Source organism: Coregonus lavaretus (assembly GCF_964263955.1).
Source record: "Coregonus lavaretus genome assembly, chromosome: 10".
Taxonomy (NCBI): domain Eukaryota; kingdom Metazoa; phylum Chordata; class Actinopteri; order Salmoniformes; family Salmonidae; genus Coregonus; species Coregonus lavaretus.
In genome coordinates this window covers 11,686,515-11,706,826 of record NC_139997.1, presented here as the reverse complement: position 1 = coordinate 11,706,826, position 20,312 = coordinate 11,686,515, and the positions used below count along the sequence as shown (strand labels likewise).

The 20,312-nt window shown below is 43.6% G+C and overlaps 1 protein-coding gene and 1 pseudogene across 2 annotated transcripts; one reads left to right on the top strand and one right to left on the bottom strand.

The window, feature by feature from the left end:
- The first annotated feature begins 3,556 nt into the window (after positions 1–3,556).
- Positions 3,557–4,965, top strand: LOC311136586 (5-hydroxytryptamine receptor 2A-like; annotated as a pseudogene). Its single transcript, XR_014615418.1, has 3 exons — positions 3,557–3,793; positions 3,995–4,211; positions 4,361–4,965. The product of XR_014615418.1 is annotated as a 5-hydroxytryptamine receptor 2A-like (transcript).
- A 3,986-nt stretch (positions 4,966–8,951) lies between these two features.
- Positions 8,952–13,161, bottom strand: LOC311135933 (procathepsin L-like). Its single transcript, XM_084169965.1, has 8 exons — positions 13,084–13,161; positions 11,999–12,137; positions 11,642–11,764; positions 10,937–11,089; positions 10,434–10,658; positions 9,967–10,135; positions 9,544–9,661; positions 8,952–9,392 (listed from the first exon to the last, which is right to left on the bottom strand). The coding sequence occupies exons 2-8, from the start codon at positions 12,125–12,127 to the stop codon at positions 9,293–9,295; spliced, it is 1,017 nt and encodes a 338-aa protein (XP_084026091.1). The 5' UTR covers positions 12,128–12,137; positions 13,084–13,161; the 3' UTR covers positions 8,952–9,292.
- Positions 13,162–20,312: the final 7,151 nt, after the last annotated feature.

Here is a 20,312-nt window from a genome sequence, read left to right as displayed (position 1 = left end):
GTAATTAATTAGCATTTTATTGCATGACATAAGTATTTGATACATCAGAAAAGCAGAACTTAATATTTGGTACAGAAACCTTTGTTTGCAATTACAGAGATCATACGTTTCCTGTAGGTCTTGACCAGGTTTGCACACACTGCAGCAGGGATTTTGGCCCACTCCTCCATACAGACCTTCTCCAGATCCTTCAGGTTTCGGGGCTGTCGCTGGGCAATACAGACTTTCAGCTCCCTCCAAAGATGTTCTATTGGGTTCAGGTCTGGAGATTGGCTAGGCCACTCCAGGACCTTGAGATGCTTCTTACGGAGCCACTCCTTAGTTGCCCTGGCTTTGTGTTTCGGGTCGTTGTCATGCTGGAAGACCCAGCCACGACCCATCTTCAATGCTCTGAGGGAAGGAGGTTGTTGGCCAAGATCTTGCGATACATGGCCCCATCCATCCTCCCCTCAATACGGTGCAGTCGTCCTGTCCCCTTTGCAGAAAAGCATCCCGAAAGAATGATGTTTCCACCTCCATGCTTCACGGTTGGGATGGTGTTCTTGGGGTTGTACTCATCCTTCTTCTTCCTCCAAACACGGCGAGTGGAGTTTAGACCAAAAAGCTATATTTTTGTCTCATCAGACCACATGACCTTCTCCCATTTGCCAATGACCATCATCCAGATGGTCATTGGCAAACTTCAGACGGGCCTGGACATGCGCTGGCTTGAGCAGGGGGACCTTGCGTGCGCTGCAGGATTTTAATCCATGACGGCGTAGTGTGTTACTAATGGTTTTCTTTGAGACTGTGGTCCCAGCTCTCTTCAGGTCATTGACCAGGTCCTGCCGTGTAGTTCTGGGCTGATCCCTCACCTTCCTCATGATCATTGATGCCCCACGAGGTGAGATCTTGCATGGAGCCCCAGACCGAGGGTGATTGACCGTCATCTTGAACTTCTTCCATTTTCTAATAATTGCGCCAACAGTTGTTGCCTTCTCACCAAGCTGCTTGCCTATTGTCCTGTAGCCCATCCCAGCCTTGTGCAGGTCTACAATTTTATCACTGATGTCCTTACACAGCTCTCTGGTCTTGGCCATTGTGGAGAGGTTGGAATCTGTTTGATTGAGTGTGTGGACAGGTGTCTTTTATACAGGTAACGAGTTCAAACAGGTGCAGTTAATACAGGTAATGAGTGGAGAACAGGAGGGCTTCTTAAAGAAAAACTAACAGGTCTGTGAGAGCCGGAATTCTTACTGGTTGGTAGGTGATACTTATGTCATGCAATAAAATGCAAATTAATTACTTTAAAATCATACAATGTGATTTTCTGGATTTTTGTGTACCTATGATAAAAATTACAGACCTCTACATGCTTTGTAAGTAGGAAAACCTGCAAAATCGGCAGTGTATCAAATACTTGTTCTCCCCACTGTATGTGTGTGTGTGTGTGTTTGTGTGTTGTGTCGGTATGCATGTGTGTTATGTGTGTGGGTTGGGGGGCGTTCTCTCCCCTCTTTATCCAAAATCAGCTCCTTGGTCTTACTGACGCTGAGGGAGAGGTTGTTGTCCCACAACACTGCCAAGTCTCTGACCTCCTCCCTGTAGGCTGTCTCATCGCCGTTGGTGATCAGGCCTACCACCGTTGTGTCGTCAGCAAACTTTATGATGTGTTAGAGTCAGGTGTGGCTGCGCAGTCATGGGTCAACAAGGAGTACAAGAGGGGGCATAGCACGCACCCCTGAGGGGGGGCCCCCCGTGTTGAGGGTAAGCGTGGCATAGGTGTTCTCGCCTACCCTCACCACCTGGGGCCGGCCCGTCAGGAAGTCCAGGATCCAGTTGCAGAGGGAGGTGTTCAGTCCCAGGGCACTATGGCGTTGAATGCTGAGCTGTAGTCTATGAATAGCATTCTCATGTACAGTGGGGAAAAAAAGTATTTAGTCAGCCACCAATTGTGCAAGTTCTCCCACTTAAAAAGATGAGAGAGGCCTGTAATTTTCATCATAGGTACACGTCAACTATGACAGACAAATTGAGAAAAAAAATCCAGAAAATCACATTGTAGGATTTTTAATGAATTTATTTGCAAATTATGGTGGAAAATAAGTATTTGGTCACCTACAAACAAACAAGATTTCTGGCTCTCAAAGACCTGTAACTTCTTCTTTAAGAGGCTCCTCTGTCCTCCACTCGTTACCTGTATTAATGGCACCTGTTTGAACTTGTTATCAGTATAAAAGACACCTGTCCACAACCTCAAACAGTCACACTCCAAACTCCACTATGGCCAAGACCAAAGAGCTGTCAAAGGACGCCAGAAACAAAATTGTAGACCTGCACCAGGCTGGGAAGACTGAATCTGCAATGGGTAAGCAGCTTGGTTTGAAGAAATCAACTGTGGGAGCAATTATTAGGAAATGGAAGACATACAAGACCACTGATAATCTCCCTCGATCTGGGGCTCCACGCAAGATCTCACCCCGTGGGGTCAAAATGATCACAAGAACGGTGAGCAAAAATCCCAGAACCACACGGGGGGACCTAGTGAATGACCTGCAGAGAGCTGGGACCAAAATAACAAAGCCTACCATCAGTAACACACTACGCCGCCAGGGACTCAAATCCTGCAGTGCCAGGCGTGTCCCCCTGCTTAAGCCAGTACATGTCCAGGCCCGTCTGAAATTTGCTAGAGTGCATTTGGATGATCCAGAAGAGGATTGGGAGAATGTCATATGGTCAGATGAAACCAAAATAGAACTTTTCGTAAAAACTCAACTCGTCGTGTTTGGAGGACAAAGAATGCTGAGTTGCATCCAAAGAACACCATACCTACTGTGAAGCATGGGGGTGGAAACATCATGCTTTGGGGCTGTTTTTCTGCAAAGGGACCAGGACGACTGATCCGTGTTAAGGAAAGAATGAATGGGGCCATGTATCGTGAGATTTTGAGTGAAAACCTCCTTCCATCAGCAAGGGCATTGAAGATGAAACGTGGCTGGGTCTTTCAGCATGACAATGATCCCAAACACACCACCCGGGCAACGAAGGAGTGGCTTCGTAAGAAGCATTTCAAGGTCCTGGAGTGGCCTAGCCAGTCTCCAGATCTCAACCCCATAGAAAATCTTTGGAGGGAGTTGAAAGTCCGTGTTTCCCAGCGACAGCCCCAAAACATCACTGCTCTAGAGGAGATCTGCATGGAGGAATGGGCCAAAATACCAGCAACAGTGTGTGAAAACCTTGTGAAGACTTACAGAAAACGTTTGACCTGTGTCATTGCCAACAAAGGGTATATAACAAAGTATTGAGAAACTTTTGTTATTGACCAAATACTTATTTTCCACCATAATTTGCAAATAAATTCATAAAAAATCCTACAATGTGATTTTCTGGATTTCTTTTCCTCATTTTGTCTGTCATAGTTGACGTGTACCTATGATGAAAATTACAGGCCTCTCTCATCTTTTTAAGTGGGAGAACTTGCACAATTGGTGGCTGACTAAATACTTTTTTCCCCTACTGTAGTTATTTCCCCTGTTGTCCAGGTGGGAGAGGGCGGTCTGAAATGCAATTGAGATTGCATCATCTGTGGATCTATTGCAGCGGTATGCAAATTGGATGCAACACAACAAGCCCCTGAGTTTAAAAAAAAAGTGTATTTTATTGAACATTTTTCTGACCCGCAATGTAATTGTTCTGAGCTACGAGCCGACCCACGGGTTGAAATAATGTTTCATTCCACCCGCCAGCTGATTCTTTTGCGGCTCACCTGCAGGGAACCATGGGTATCCGACCTGATGCAGGACTCTACATACTGGTAAGCAAGTGTTTGATCATCATTCAGATACACAAACATTCCAAAAATAAACAGGGATTATTTTACATGCATATTTCTTGTAAACTACACAGAAGACACTATGGAATACTTTAGCATCATAACTCAGAACGGTAAAGGAAATAAAATGCAATACCCCTTAATCTACAATCTTCCTTTTCACAAACATTACCGGCTAGATAGACAGGCTGCTGGATCTCCTCTTCAGTGAGGTCACCCCTGATCTGTATGTGGAGGAGGTGTGTGAGCTCGCCATCACAGAACCCCTGTGTGCCCAGTACGAGAGACCTGACAAGGAGGAAGCCATCGCTGGATTTGTGTCCCGCTTCAGTGATGCAGGGTGAAAGTGAAAACTCTGGGCTCTATGGGTTGGTCCACCATAGGCACCAGAAGAGATGGCGTATGTTAGTTTCCAATGCACTGACTAATCGTTCCATGTTTAAACGTCTGTTTATGACCAAGATGATTAATTAAGAAGTGATGCACACAGACACACACAAACCTCACACTAAACTAACCTCTCTCTCTTCTCTGTGTCTCTCGTCCTAGGCCTGTGGGACCACACCAAGGTGTTCAAAGATGGCAGCTGCCTGCTGACAGATGACAGTTTCGTCCTGGTGGGCTCCTTCGTGGCCTTCTTCATCCCCCTCACCCTCATGGTGGTCACCTACTTCCTCACCATCAACGCCCTGCAGACTGACGCTACCATCTGCCTGGACCAGCTGGTGCCCCGGCCCAAGTGGAGTGCCACCCTGACCCTGGGCTTCTTCCCTCAGGTTCTCACTCTCCTTACAGAAGGTCTTCTTCAGGCGTTCACTAAGCCGTGACACAGGAGGGGTAGGAGGAGGGGTCAGCAGGGCAGAAGGCCTCCAAGGTCCTGGGCTTGGTCTTCTTCCTGTTTATGGTCATGTTTTGTCCCTTTGTCATTACCAATGTACTTGCGGTGGTGCGTGATCCTGTGAACTGTGACCCGGGGGTGATGGGGGGGGGGCTGCTGAGCGTGTTGGTGGCTACATCTCCTCAGCCTCTGGTATACACTCTGGTCAACAAACTCTGTTCAACGTACCGTGCAGCCTTCTCGCGCTACATAACCTGCCAGTATGTCAGTTCCAGTCTACTTAAGGGGGTGGCTCTCCCATAGCCACCAATGCGATAGCAGCTCATTGACCTCCATTGAAACAGAAAACATTTGGAAGTGCCCCACGAGTAGGATGTCTCACTTCCTTTTCTATCTCTACTAGTAACACCAGAAGAGAACAACTGAGCCAATGCTAAATTATCAGCACCTGCCAGGGGGGCACAAGGCGATACGTTTCCCAAAAAAAGGTCATACACCTAGCCCGGGTACCAGTCTGTTTAGCTAACATTCCACTACTTGTACTCCGTGTCATGTTTCAAATATGTTTTGCAATGATACAGAGTTCAAGGAGTGGAATGTTGGCTAAACAGACACCATATACAAATCAACTGTATATTTGTATATATTTCATAACCCAGCCATCACTGTGTCTTGAGACATCTTGAGACATGTCTTGAGACCTCTTAAGACATGTCTTGGAAATACCAATGTCTTGAGACATCCGTCTGAAGACGTCTCTGGAATTTTTTTTAAATGTATTGTTGTTTTCATCTTTTATTAGTTATTAATACTACTTATTCACTCTAGAACTCTCATGCACATTCATAGCACAAATTGTACTGCACACCAAATCAAAATCTATTGACCAAATAACAATTTTAGAATGATGCAACAAAATAACTTGTGGTAAAGGTGGTATAGAGCTCCAAACAACGCCCATCTTTAAGTCTTTACAGCCAGATAGTAATCTCTTGTTTGGAGATCTCAGATCTCAGAGCTGCTCCTCCTTAATCTTTTGGGAAATAAAATGCCATTAGGTATCATATCATAAATTCAGCAATAACAATATCACATTTATCCTGCTATTTTCTTGTACTTTAATTATGAATAGCTCACCTGAAGCAGAAAGCCGTATCATCCGTGAGGGCTAAATGTTTGACACCAGATAGGACCCCAGCTTTATTGTATGTCCAGTCTGAAAATAGAATGAGCCTATGTGATAGGAAGACAGCTGATTAGAGAAAGTGACCTTTCTGTGATTGCATGTACACACTTTATTGCATATTTACATTCAATTATTGCAGTATAGTTAAATAAATAATTAAACAGCATGTCTGACATAGCCTTAATGTCACGTTACGTTGCATTTCTTCAAGACATGGCATTAGTGTTTTGAGACATGTCTTCAAGACACACATAAAATATCTCAAGATATAGCATTGAGTGTCTTGAGACGTCTCAATTGCACGTCTCAAGACATCTCAAGACAAAGGTGATGGCAGGGTATGATTATGCGCATACAGTACTTAAATAAATATGTGTATGTAATTTTTGTTGTCATTAACCGAACAGACAGAGCTATTTTTGGATCTAGTGTTTTCCTTGATACAGTATAAAAATACAGAAATGTGTATTGGTGGGATGTAGGCTAAATGAAATTAATCCGTAAGTAGTCACAAATAAATTGAAGTAAAAGCTAGTTTATTTCTGCTGTTTGATATCCAACGGTCCTATGATCAGCTCCATTAGGGCATTTTATAGAGAAAATGACTTGAGGCATAATATTTCTAAACAAATATTAATCAAGTAGTTGGGGACGTCAGGGAACTTGTTGCACCTTCTGGTAACCTGTGGAAAATATTATACATTTAATAGGCCACTCAGTTTATAATGACATCTATTTCACATTAAATCAATAATAGTATAGACTATTGCATACAAACGCACCTTAGGGACTTCCATACAGCAAAGGTTTTCTGCAGCAGTGCCGGTGGGCTAGTTTGGCAGTGCCAGTGACCACCGGAACATCTGGAGGAGAAGTTCAAACAATCAATTAATGTCGGCAAGTAGTTACACTGAACAAAAATATAAACGTAACATGGAACAATTTACAGTTCATATAAGGAAATCAGTCAATTGAAATAAATTCATTGGGCCCTAATCCAGGGTTCCCCAACTAGTGGCCTGCGGGGCTGAGTATTATTATTCATTTTTAAATGTATTTTTATTGTTGGACATTGTTGGACACTGTAAAAACACCAGGAAATCAGCTCCAAGTGATTTTAATTTAAGAAATCTGTTCCCAAGTATTCCCACGCATAGTAGAGAGACACGTGATTGTATACAAATGTAAGCAAGGTTTGAAATGATTACGTTTTAGTCAAACATTATATCTGTTTGGGCTTCTTGTGGTCAATTTGCAGCCATGTGAGTCATGAACAGCCTTTCAAAGCATTTCATGGCTACAGATGTGAGTGCTATGGGGCACGTAAACGTAAACGTCATTTAGACAGGTTAGCTTGGTGTTCTTGGGCACAGGGACTATGGTGGTCTGCTTGAAACCTGTAGGTATTATTACAGGGAGAGGTTGAAAATGTCAGGGAAGACACTTGCCAGCTGGTCAGCGCATGCTCTGAGTACGCGTCCTGGTAATTCGTCTTGTGAATGTTAACCTGTTTAAAGGTCTTGCATCGGCTACGGAGAGCGTAATCACACAGTCGCCCGGAACAACTGGTGCTCTCATGCATGGATCAGTGTTGCTTGCCTCGAAGCAAGAATAGAAGGCATTTAACTCATCTGGTAGGCTTGCATTACTGGGCAGCTCATGGCTGGGATTCCCTTTGTACTCTGTGATAGTTTGCAAGCCTTGCCTCATCCGACGAGCGTCAGAGCTGGTGTAGTAGGATTCAATCTTAGTCCTGTATTGATGGTTCGTCAGAGGGCGTAGCAGGATATCTTATAAGCGTCCGGATTAGTGTGCCACTCCTTGAAAGCGTCAGCTCTAGCCTTTAGCTCAGTGTGGATGTTGCCTGTAATTCATGGCTTCTGGTTGGGATATGTACGTACGGTCACTGTGGGGACGACGTCGTCGATGCACTTATTAATGAAGCCGGTGACTGATGTGGTAACCTCAATCCTATCGGATGCATTCCCAGAACATCTTCCAGTTTGCGCTAGCAAAACACTCCTGTAGCTAAGCATCCTTTTCATCGGACCACTTCTGTATTGAGCGCATCACTGGTACTTCCTGTTTGAGTTTTGGTTGTAAGCAGGAATCAGGAGGATAAAGTTATGGTCAGATGTGCATGCATTTCTGTGTTTGGAGTAAAGGTGATAGTTTTTTCACCTCTAGTTTCACAGGTGACATGCTGGTAGAAATGAGGTTAAACGGATTACAGTTTTCCTGCATTAAAATCACCGGCCACTAGGAGCACCGCTTCTGGACGAGCATTTTCTTGTTTGCTTATATTGTCAGTCCCCCCCCCCCCCCCCCCCACTAATCCAAGCATACAGCCTCACTGATAGTCACAGATGAGAAATAGGGTTAGTTTTCTCCTTCTATTTTTGGTAACTAAGTCAATTTTATCTGGGAAATAGGATGACAGTGCATTCCCTTTAAATTGGGACCAAGCTACACATACCAAATACAGTACCCACAAATGTCTAACAAACAACTACCAGTCATCAAGCCACAATCCCTCTGACGTGATTGGACAGTGTTCTTTTCCTATGACACAAAGGTTACTGTGTCTGTAGCCAGAGTTTTAACCAGTTAGTTATTTTGGAACCCACCAGGCTAGAGCTGGTCTTATCTGAGCCACGAGGACTTTCTCCTCTAAAGGGAGAGGCTGTTCAGAGGTCCTGTTCAGCTTATCTGCTCTGAGACACACACACACAAGCAAACAGCTTATAGAGGTACACACTAACTCCTGCTGTACTGTAGGTATAAAATGTTAACTGTCAATATATACCTTCATTCAAGGTTTTTCCTGATCTGGAATACAAACGGTTTTCAGTGGGGGGGGGGGGGGGGGGGGGGGGTTGTGTGTGTTCACAAGGGGTGGGGGAAATATGGCTTATAATACTGACAAAAATGGCTGTGTGCAGTGCAGTAAACCAAGTTAAATGACTAGGACTAACTCAAACAGTGACATCATTGACCTAAGCGCACAAAAACACCATTGACATTCTATTGGTAGTTTCTTTACAATTAGGATGGGATTAGCCGACCATTACCAATGTTGTAGTTTGCCATGTAAAGTTGATTAGTACCTCAACAAATCAATTTTAAAAAGAGGTTTATTTTGCTCATATGTATGTACAACATTTTTACAGAACAGGTGTAAAAGCAGTAAACTAGGAATGTACACAGAGGTTACACCTGTAACATTTACTTGACTCAACTATAACTAACTATATATATATATGTGTATTACACACACAATCAAGTATAAAACAAAAATGGGTAGAATTTCATAGATTCCCTAAAACTGTGTTTCTTTAAAACCCATGCAGAAGGTTTCACTAGTGCCTTTCACAGACTTAATAAGGCAGCGCTGTAGTCATCATGGCCCTTTCTGAACATTTATAAAACTCTAGAACACCTCCTGGTTCTAAAAACACTACACCAGTGGGTAGCTGGCTGCCGTGGCGATACCACAGTGGTTCTTCCTGTCTTTGGCCATGTAGATGTAGCCTTTGTCTCCCCACTTCTCGCTCCAGCTGAGGAAAAGACAAACAATCTGTTAGCTTCTCTGTTGGAGTTAGTAGGAAATGATCATTAGATTTACTGTCGCTTTAGAGCAATGAATGACTTATAGACCATAGTATCAGACCAACACTGTATTCAAATAAAGGCAATGAACCTCTGTACCTGTTCTTGACGATCCAGTATTTCTTGCCATCCACATCCTCTCCTTCGAAACCGTATCCCACCACTAGAACGCCATGGTCCAACTCCTCACTGCTGCACTCCTTCTCATAGTAGATCCCTAGAGGGAGAGGACATAGTTACATTAGAGGGGCTAAAATGAGTTTACCTCAGCGTATGGATGTACAACCATCTGATCTCAATGCGAAATATGCTAGTTGGCAAAACTACAAAACTTTGGTAACACTTTACTTGATGGTTTTGAAAGACAGAGCTATGCATTAGCTACAGTGTGAACCGGACAGTGGACCAGTGAAGCTCACTGCTACTCAAAAATAGGAGGTAGGGAATCTAAATAAAGTTGAGGAAGTTGGATGTAACACACACACACACACATATATATAGCGTCGCTTTTTTGCTACTCACCAGACTCATAGAACTGGAAGGACTCATGGCCGGCATCGATGGCAACAGAGACAGGACCGACTGCAGCCACAGCTTTCATCATAGCATGCTCCTTGCCACTGGGGATGTCCACGAAGCCAGTGTCGTTGGCAGCACTGAACTCTGGCTTGTAGTGGCAAGGGTCCTCATCCTGGGGAAATAGAGGATCAATAGTCATTATTAGTTTTTGAATCAAGCAATGCAGTCATTCTGGTTGAAATAGCCCAAATCCCATTACAAAAAAGAGTGGAAACCTTCATTTACTTTTCCCAACATGGAATTCTCAGTCAGCACCTCACTCAACAACAAATCCAGATTTCTAAACAGAGTTTATGGCCCCATCTCGCCGACTCCTATTGTCATGCCAAACATGACTACTACCATAAGAGTTGGTTATACAGCTTAAAACAGATCTGAGACCAGGCTAAAATAACAGAAATGGGTCTTACATTGCCGACGTAGGGGTAGGACTCCTCTGTGTCCAGGCCGGCATTGTCCTGGATGTACTGGAAGGCCTGGTCCATGAGGCCACCGTTACAGCCCTCATTGCCCTCCGGTCTGGAGCAGTCCACCAGGTTCTGTTCACTCAGAGACACCAGCTTCCCTGTCTTCCTGAACTGCTGGCCCTCCATGGCCCCGGTGCAGCTGAACGCCCAGCAAGACCCACATGAGCCCTGAGGGAGGGAGGCAGAGATTGTTATACATCTGCTAGCTATTCACATCAAAGAAAGCAGCAATAATTAAGTAATAGCGAAGTAGGGGTGTAAGCAATGCATTTACTGCAACTACAAATATCCTGTGTACACAACTTGTGGCAACTTGGAATGGGTTAACGGACAAACAAGAGGCAGAGTTCTCTGGAAGTAAAACCTCAGAAAGTCTTATTTTGTTCAGTGACACAGCTGTGTATGGTTATGAATGAGTCATGGCTCATGGGTGATTGAGGTCTCACCTGGTCCTTGACGGGAGTGACGTAGCCCTTCTCCCTCCAATCAACAGCTTTAGGTGCCTGCAGGTAGTTGGGTTCCATGAACAGAGAGCCCTTGAACTTCCTCTCAGTCGTCTGCTTGTAGCCGTTCATCGTCTGCCGGAACTCTTCATTGGTCTAGGAAGGAAGGAATCAAAAAGGTTGTGTTGAAATTTTACATTTTAGTCATTTAGCAGATGCTCTTATCCAGAGCGACTTGCAGTTAGTGAGTGCATACATTTTTCATACTGGCCCCCCGTGGGAATCGAACCCACAACCCTGGCGTTGCAAGCGCCATGCTCTACCAACTGAGCTACACAGGGGGAAATGTGGGTCTTTCCTGGTCAGATGTGTTCCGGGGTTTTTAAAGTTACTATCTGAATGGAACATTGAGGGGTTGTCAATGTCTAAGGACACACACACCATTTTTTTTAAATTATGCACTGAACCATAAAGATCAGTAAGTTTCAGTTCCCTTCTCAGGATCACTATTCTGTTTCTGTTTCTTCAGAACCTGCTAGTGGAAGAAACCTAACCCATCTGAATACGTTCTGTCTGCTTTCATTGTCAACGCTGACACTTTGCTGTCATGGCATGATAGCAAAAAGATTCAGCTACAGCAAACACAAGGCTACTTAAATGTACCTCCTGCTCCACAGTAAAATGTCTCAGCAAGGAGCTTCTTCTTACCATGTCACCGAAGTGGTTCATGCCCAGACGGTAGGAGTGTTTTCCCATGGTGTGTTCCAGGTTGTGCATCTCAATCTTCTTTAGGTTTTTCTCCCAAACCATCCTTCTCCAGCCCTCCTCTCTCTGTGAAATTAGTGTACTTGGTCAGAGAATGACATACAATCATACTGTCCCAGAACTACGAACACAATCCAGGGAAAAAATAAGTCACTACATTTTGCAATAATGAATAATACAGGCCTACATGAAATGTACAGTTGTCAATGCACCAAATAATGAATTTGAGCCATTCATTAAGACCTTGAGTCGCTATTATGATGTGATATGGTGCCCTACTTGTGCTTCAATAACACCCACCTCATGGTAGTTCTTGCTGTGCCAGTTTTTCCACAGGTGCCAATGGTCCTCCAACTGAGAGTCAAACCTAGGAGCCGCACACACAGCACTCACACAGAGCACAAACACTGCCAAGGACAGTGACGTCATGGCCGAACAGCTGTGAAGGGAGAGAAGAACTGTCAGCCTTGTATTTCAGTGTGAAGAAGCTACATGTATATATAGATCGTCATTGCCCTCAGATTATTGCCAAAGTCCGCTTGGTTGACTGACATGTTAAGTGTGTGTTGTGTTTAGAACCAACAGAAAAGGAAAAACAAGATCTATAGACTGCGAGGAAGAGTTGAGCATAAAGACTGTTAGTCAGAAGTCATAACAACTCATATTAAACCAACTAGCTAATTTCCTTAATTGAAGTCTATGCAAATGGTATACTGCAGCCCTCTGAACTGACGTTAACGTTACTTAGCTAGAATGCCGTGTATGCAAACACTGAAACCGAGTCTGCGCAAAGTGGGACTTGGTTGGTTGCATCACTCCTGTTTTTCCTAGTTTGACTTGATCCTGATCACAAGATGCGGGCGGATCCAAAGCCGCTGAATCATTCTCTGAACTTGGACAAAGCCCAAGAGGAAATCGAAAAGGAAATCGAATCTCCCACATCACCATTTCCAAAAATCTAAAAAGGTTCGCTATAATATATATAGCAACCTATAAAACGATAACAGTCGAGACTGACACATTTGAACACAATGTTCCCTTCGTGAGAACAAAACAAAGCCCTCTAGCGTTACACAAAGGACCCGACTCAAGTTTAAAAAAAAAAAAATATATAGAACGTTATATGGAACGTTTTACTGCTATACTTTTCCAAATTATATCAAGTAATGTTGATATCCACGAAGGTAGTCGATGGACTGTTTGGTAATAGCAGGCAACAAAAACGTAAGAAACTAAGCGCTACAATTGTAAATTAATAACCATTCAAACGAAGAGCAAATGCCAGGGGTAAAGTCCATAACCAAAGTAGACTTACCTAACGTAGCAGGCGTAAAAAGAAAGGCCTAATACTGCACAAACAACGTAAGATCTAGAGAAATACTTACTTAATGTTTTGTCAATATGCAGTAGAAGTATGAAGGTCCCTACTGTTGTGTGTCAACCAATGCATTTATATCGAGTGGACGCACCACTTTATACAGGCAGATTTTTTGTTGTAGGAGGGGCCTGTGATTGGCTGAATGGGAACCGTATGTCACACCGCAGGGGCTGTGATTGGCTAAAATAGGACTTTAACCGCGCAGGTCCCGCCCCGAGTAAATATCCCAGCATGTGATTCCTGCCCACGTGACCGTCTTATCCCGCAGCGGAACTTGATGCCATGTTTGGGAGTAGACTCCGGGAAACTAAAGCGTAAACTGATACAAAGTAATATCAAATCAGTTTCCCTCTTAAATTCTTTCATTATCAGTTAGGCTACCTTGTAGAAGTTCTCTCGTCATGTGCTGGCTGCACGGAGACTGACAGTACGGCATGCTGCTGCGGATACAGAAAAGACAAACAATTGTCAGGAAAAAAAAGGCAAGACATGTTCACAGCACAAGGACGACATGCATTAAGGAAGAAAGTGTATGATCAATAACACCGTACTCACGTGAGACACACCTAGGCAAATGTTTTGTAACACACAAAAGACAGGTAGGCCTGGAAATATTTGTACCGCAATCTCGTTCACCAGACACTTCCTCCTACTCGCAATTAGCCTGGGACGAGTTTACATTTAGCCTAGACTAGGCCTACTACCTAAAACTGAGTGGGCAGCAACAAACACCACACCGCTAATTGGATGTTACAGCCAGTCTCCTACTTTTTTTCAGATAGTTCAGGCGTGGTGAAATGTATATTTTTCTGCACTGTGAGGTAGCTTCAGTGTATGTTCAACCATGGGCTAATATGATAGATAGCCAAAAGTTGAGAGAACCACATAGATAACTAGAAATGAGATAAGAAATTAGTGTCTGCATTCTTAACATACTGATTAATTATTATGTAATAGCCTGTTGTGTCGAGAAAGTTCTGATGGGCTTGTAAATTTACATTTTAGTCATTTAGCAGACGCTCTTATCCAGAGCGACTCACAGTTAGTGAGTGCATACATTTTTCATACTGGCCCCTCATGGGAATCGAACCCACAACCCTGGCGTTGCAAGCGCCATGCTCTACCAACTGAGCTACAGGAGGCTAAATAATTTATATGTGTAAATAATCATTCCGATTTCATTTGAAAGGGGGAGGTGTCTTACACATCTTTTGGGGGTTTCTACCTTTCCTATGTTATGATACTGACGATTTGTCACCACAGATGGTTTTATGTTTCCACCATTGTGGCTAAATGGAGTAGTCGGGGACAACAGTTTTTGACAACTAGATTTGTAGCTAACCCTTTTCCTAACCTTAACCTCATTATTTTACTTAATTTATTTTATTTCACCTTTATTTAACCAGGTAAGCCAGTTGAGAACAAGTTCTCATTTACAACTGAGACCTGGCCAAGATAAAGCAAAGCAGTGCGATAAAAACAACAACACAGAGTTACATATGGGGTAAACAAAACATAAAGTCAAAAATACAACAGAAAATATATATACAGTGTGTGCGAATGTAGTAAATTATGGAGGAAAGGCAAAATAGTTACAATTTCATATTAACACTGGAATGATAGATGTGCAAATAGAGATACTGGGGTGCAAATGAGCAAAATAAATAACAATATGGGGATGAGGTAGTTGGGTGGGCTAATTTCAGAATGGCTGTGTACAGGTGCAGTGATCATTAAGCTGCTCTGACAACTGATGCTTAAAGATAGTGAGGGAGATAAGAGTCTCCAGCTTCAGAGATTTTTGCAGTTCGTTCCAGTTATTGGCAGCAGAGAACTGGAAGGAATGGCGGCCAAAGGAGGCCGCCATTAAGGGTAGGTAACAACACATCTGCCACGCTGATCCTCAACACGGGGGCCCCTCAGGGGTGCGTGCTCAGTCCTCTCCTGTACTCCCTGTTCACCCATGACTGCATGGCCAGACACAACTCCAACACCATCATTAAGTTTGCCGACGACACAACAGTGGTAGGCCTGATCACCGACAACGATGAGACAGTCTATAGGGAGGAGGTCAGAAACCTGGCCGTGTGGTGCCAGGATAACAACCTCTCCCTCAACGTGATCAAGACAAAGGAGATGATTGTGGACTACAGGAAAAAGAGGATTGAGCACGCCCCCATTCTCATCGACAGGGCTGTAGTGGAGCAGGTTGAGAGCTTCAAGTTCCTTGGTGTCCACATCACCAACAAACTATCATGGTCCAAACACACCAAGACAGACATGAAGAGGGCACGACAAAGCCTATTCTCCCTCAGGAGACTGAAAAGATTTGGCATGGGTCCTCAGATCCTCAAAAAGTTATACAGCTCCACCATCGAGAGCATCATGACTGGTTGCATCACTGCCTGGTATGGCAACTGCTCGGCCTCCGACCGCATGGCAATAAAGAGGGAAGTGTGTACAGCCCAGTACATCACTGGGGCCAAGCTTCCTGCCATCCAGGACCTCTATACCAGGCGTTGTCAGAGGAAGACCCTTAAAATTGTCAAAGACTCCAGCCACCCTAGTCATAGACTGTTCTCTCTGCTACCGCACGGCAAGCGGTACAGGAGCGCCAAGTCTAGGTCCAAAAGGCTTCTTAACAGCTTCTACCCCCAAGCCATAAGACTCCTGAACAGTTAATCAAATGGCTACCCAGACTATTTACATTGTTCCCCCCCACCCCCTCTTTTACGCTGCTGCTACTCTCTGTTTATTATCTATGCATAGTCACTTTAACTCTACCTACATGGACATATTACCTCAACTAACCTGTGCCCCTGCACATTGACTCTGTACCGGTACCCCCTGTACAGTGGGGGAAAAAAGTATTTAGTCAGCCACCAATTGTGCAAGTTCTCCCACTTCAAAAGATGAGAGAGGCCTGTAATTTTCATCATAGGTACACGTCAACTATGACAGATAAAATGAGAAAAGAAAATCCAGAAAATCACATTGTAGGATTTTTTATGAATTTATTTGCAAATTATGGTGGAAAATAAGTATTTGGTCAATAACAAAAGTTTCTCAATACTTTGTTATATACCCTTTGTTGGCAATGACACAGGTCAAACGTTTTCTGTAAGTCTTCACAAGGTTTTCACACACTGTTGCTGGTATTTTGGCCCAATCCTCCATGCAGATCTCCTCTAGAGCAATGATGTTTTGGGGCTGTCGCTGGGCAACACGGACTTTCAACTCCCTCCAAAGATTTTCTATGGGGTTGAGATCTGGAGACTGGCAAGGCCACTCCAGGACCTTGAAATGCTTCTTACGAAGCCACTCCTTCGTTGCCCGGGCGGTGTGTTTGGGATCATTGTCATGCTGAAAGACCCAGCCACGTTTCATCTTCAATGCCCTTGCTGATGGAAGGAGGTTTTCACTCAAAATCTCACGATACATGGCCCCATTCATTCTTTCCTTTACACAGATCAGTCGTCCTGGTCCCTTTGCAGAAAAACAGCCCCAAAAAATGATGTTTCCACCCCCATGCTTCACAGTAGGTATGGTGTTCTTTGGATGCAACTCAGCATTCTTTGTCCTCCAAACACGACGAGTTGAGTTTTTACCAAAAAGTTATATTTTGGTTTCATCTGACCATATGACATTCTCCCAATCCTCTTCTGGATCATCCAAATGCACTCTAGCAAACTTCAGACGGGCCTGGACATGTACTGGCTTAAGCAGGGGGACACGTCTGGCACTGCAGGATTTGAGTCCCTGGCGGCGTAGTGTGTTACTGTTGGTAGGCTTTGTTACTTTGGTCCCAGCTCTCTGCAGGTCATTCACTAGGTCCCCCCGTGTGGTTCTGGGATTTTTGCTCACCGTTCTTGTGATCATTTTGACCCCACGGGGTGAGATCTTGCGTGGAGCCCCAGATCGAGGGAGATTATCAGTGGTCTTGTATGTCTTCCATTTCCTAATATTTGCTCCCACAGTTGATTTCTTCAAACCAAGCTGCTTACCTATTGCAGATTCAGTCTTCCCAGCCTGGTGCAGGTCTACAATGTTGTTTCTGGTGTCCTTTGACAGCTCTTTGGTCTTGGCCATAGTGGAGTTTGGAGTGTGACTGTTTGAGGTTGTGGACAGGTGTCTTTTATACTGATAACAAGTTCAAACAGGTGCCATTAATACAGGTAACGAGTGGAGGACAGAGGAGCCTCTTAAAGAAGAAGTTACAGGTCTGTGAGAGCCAGAAATCTTGCTTGTTTGTAGGTGACCAAATACTTATTTTCCACCATAATTTGCAAATAAATTCATAAAAAATCCTACAATGTGATTTTCTGGAATTTTTTTTCTCAATTTGTCTGTCATAGTTGACGTGTACCTATGATGAAAATGACAGGCCTCTCTCATCTTTTTAAGTGGGAGAACTTACACAATTGGTGGCTGACTAAATACATTTTTTCCCCACTGTATATAGCCTCGCTACTGTTATTTTACTGCTACTTGATTTGATTATCCTAACCTGCCACGCTAATTCACCTAACCTGCCACATTAATTATCCTAAACTGCCACGTTAGTTATCCTAACCTGCTAGGTAAACAAACAATCTGTGGGACAAATCATCAGTATCACTGCACATGCTCTTTTCGTCTAACTTTGATCATATTGTTTTGTATTTTCTTGTGTACTACTACAACTACTACAAGGCCTAACTACTACCCACCACTACAACAAATTACCATTCGGAAAATTGTTTCTATGTAAATGTCTGTGGAATTACCTGTAGTGGGATGTTCAAGTCAAGTTTCGGTCATCCACCAAGAAACCCCAATCACTGTTTACCTATTTTCTGTATTTACTCTGAAAACTGGCCTATGTAAATGTCAGTTTCAGATGTATGGCCTCACCTACATCAAGCAGTCATCAAGAAGCCATTGACCATTGGTTTACGTGTTTAACATTGGAAAGAGGACAATCAGGTAGGCCTCGCCTGACCACCACACTGACTTTGAGCTCATACAGATTAAATGACAAAGCATTTAAATGCATATATTTCAATGATGAAACCCAGTAGATCGAAACCCACTAATAAATACATTGTTTCTGATTAATACCTATTATTTAATTTCCCCTTTGCCTTGTCAGCTTTAGGAAACACTGCCTGTCAAACTATTGAACTTGACTTTAGTGTTCTGAAAGAGACAAAACAACAACAAATACTTTGTAAATGAGTGTTTGACAATTGCAGAAAAATATAGGGTGAAGGAATAATTACAGCAAATGACCAGTATTGGAAAGGTTACTTCATGAAAGAGAAATGGAGTGAAAGAGAATTGTTATCAAAACCCTCTAACAGTTACAGTCGAGGTGGAAGCACATGTTATCTGAATTGATTGATTCTTAAGGATTGTTTGTCTCTGACATTGGATAGGACACACTGAAGTCTCTGAGCTGACTGGGAAGACACAGGAAGAATGGGACGGATTGATTTTCTTCTTTGGCAGCTGCTTGAGCTGACTGGGAAGACACAGGAAGAATGGGACGGATTGATTTTCTTCTTTGGCAGCTGCTGAATCTATCTGTATATATCTGGTTACTGATAGGACACACACTGTAGATATGTGGTGGTTAACAGGACTCTTCATTGCTAATGGTGTGTCTACAGAAACACAGGGAAATCACACACACTCCTGAGGAGTTTCTCTCTCTGAATAGATGTTTGGATAACAATGCAGTACTGACCATAACCTCATCCATGCAACTTCAATCGGTTTGCAGTATTGGAAAGGTTACAGTGGGGAAAAAAAGTATTTAGTCAGCCACCAATTGTGCAAGTTCTCCCACTTAAAAAGATGAGAGGCCTGTAATTTTCATCATAGGTACACGTCAACTATGACAGACAAAATGAGAAAAAAATATCCAGAAAATCACATTGTAGGATTTTTAATGAATTTATTTGCAAATTATGGTGGAAAATAAGTATTTGGTCAATAACAAAAGTTTCTCAATACTTTGTTATATACCCTTTGTTGGCAATGACACAGGTCAAATGTTTTCTGTAAGTCTTCACAAGGTTTTCACACACTGTTGCTGGTACTTTGGCCCATTCCTCCATGCAGATCTCCTCTAGAGCAGTGATGTTTTGGGGCTGTCGCTGGGCAACACGGACTTTCAACTCCCTCCAAAGATTTACTATGGGGTTGAGATCTGGAGACTGGCTAGGCCACTCCAGGACCTTGAAATGCTTCTTACGAAGCCACTCCTTCGTTGCCCGGGCGGTGTGTTTGGGATCATTGTCATGCTGAAAGACCCAGCCACGTTTAATCTTCAATGCCCTTGCTGATGGAAGGAGGTTTTCACTCAAAATCTCACGATACATGGCCCCATTCATTCTTTCCTTTACACGGATCAGTCGTCCTGGTCCCTTTGCAGAAAAACAGCCCCAAAGCATGATGTTTCCACCCCCATGCTTCACAGTAGGTATGGTGTTCTTTGGATGCAACTCAGCATTCTTTGTCCTCCAAACACGACAAGTTGAGTTTTTACCAAAAAGTTATATTTTGGTTTCATCTGACCATATGACATTCTCCCAATCCTCTTCTGGATCATCCAAATGCACTCTAGCAAACTTCAGACGGGCCTGGACATGTACTGGCTTAAGCTGGGGGACACGTCTGGCACTGCAGGATTTGAGTCCCTGGCGGCGTAGTGTGTTACTGATGGTAGGCTTTGTTCCTTTGGTCCCAGCTCTCTGCAGGTCATTCACTAGGTCCCCCCGTGTGGTTCTGGGATTTTTGCTCACCGTTCTTGTGATCATTTTGACCCCACGGGGTGAGAACTTGCGTGGAGCCCCAGATCAAGGGAGATTATCAGTGGTCTTGTATGTCTTCCATTTCCTAATAATTGCTCCCACAGTTGATTTCTTCAAACCAAGCTGCTTACCTATTGCAGATGCAGTCTTCCCAGCCTGGTGCAGGTCTACAATTTTGTTTCTGGTGTCCTTTGACAGCTCTTTGGTCTTGGCCATAGTGGAGTTTGGAGTGTGACTGTTTGAGGTTGTGGACAGGTGATATTTATACTGATAACAAGTTCAAACAGGTTCCATTAATACAGGTAACGAGTGGAGGACAGAGGAGCCTCTTAAAGAAGAAGTTACAGGTCTGTGAGAGCCAGAAATCTTGCTTGTTTGTAGGTGACCAAATACTTATTTTCCACAATAATTTGCAAATAAATTCATTAAAAATCCTACA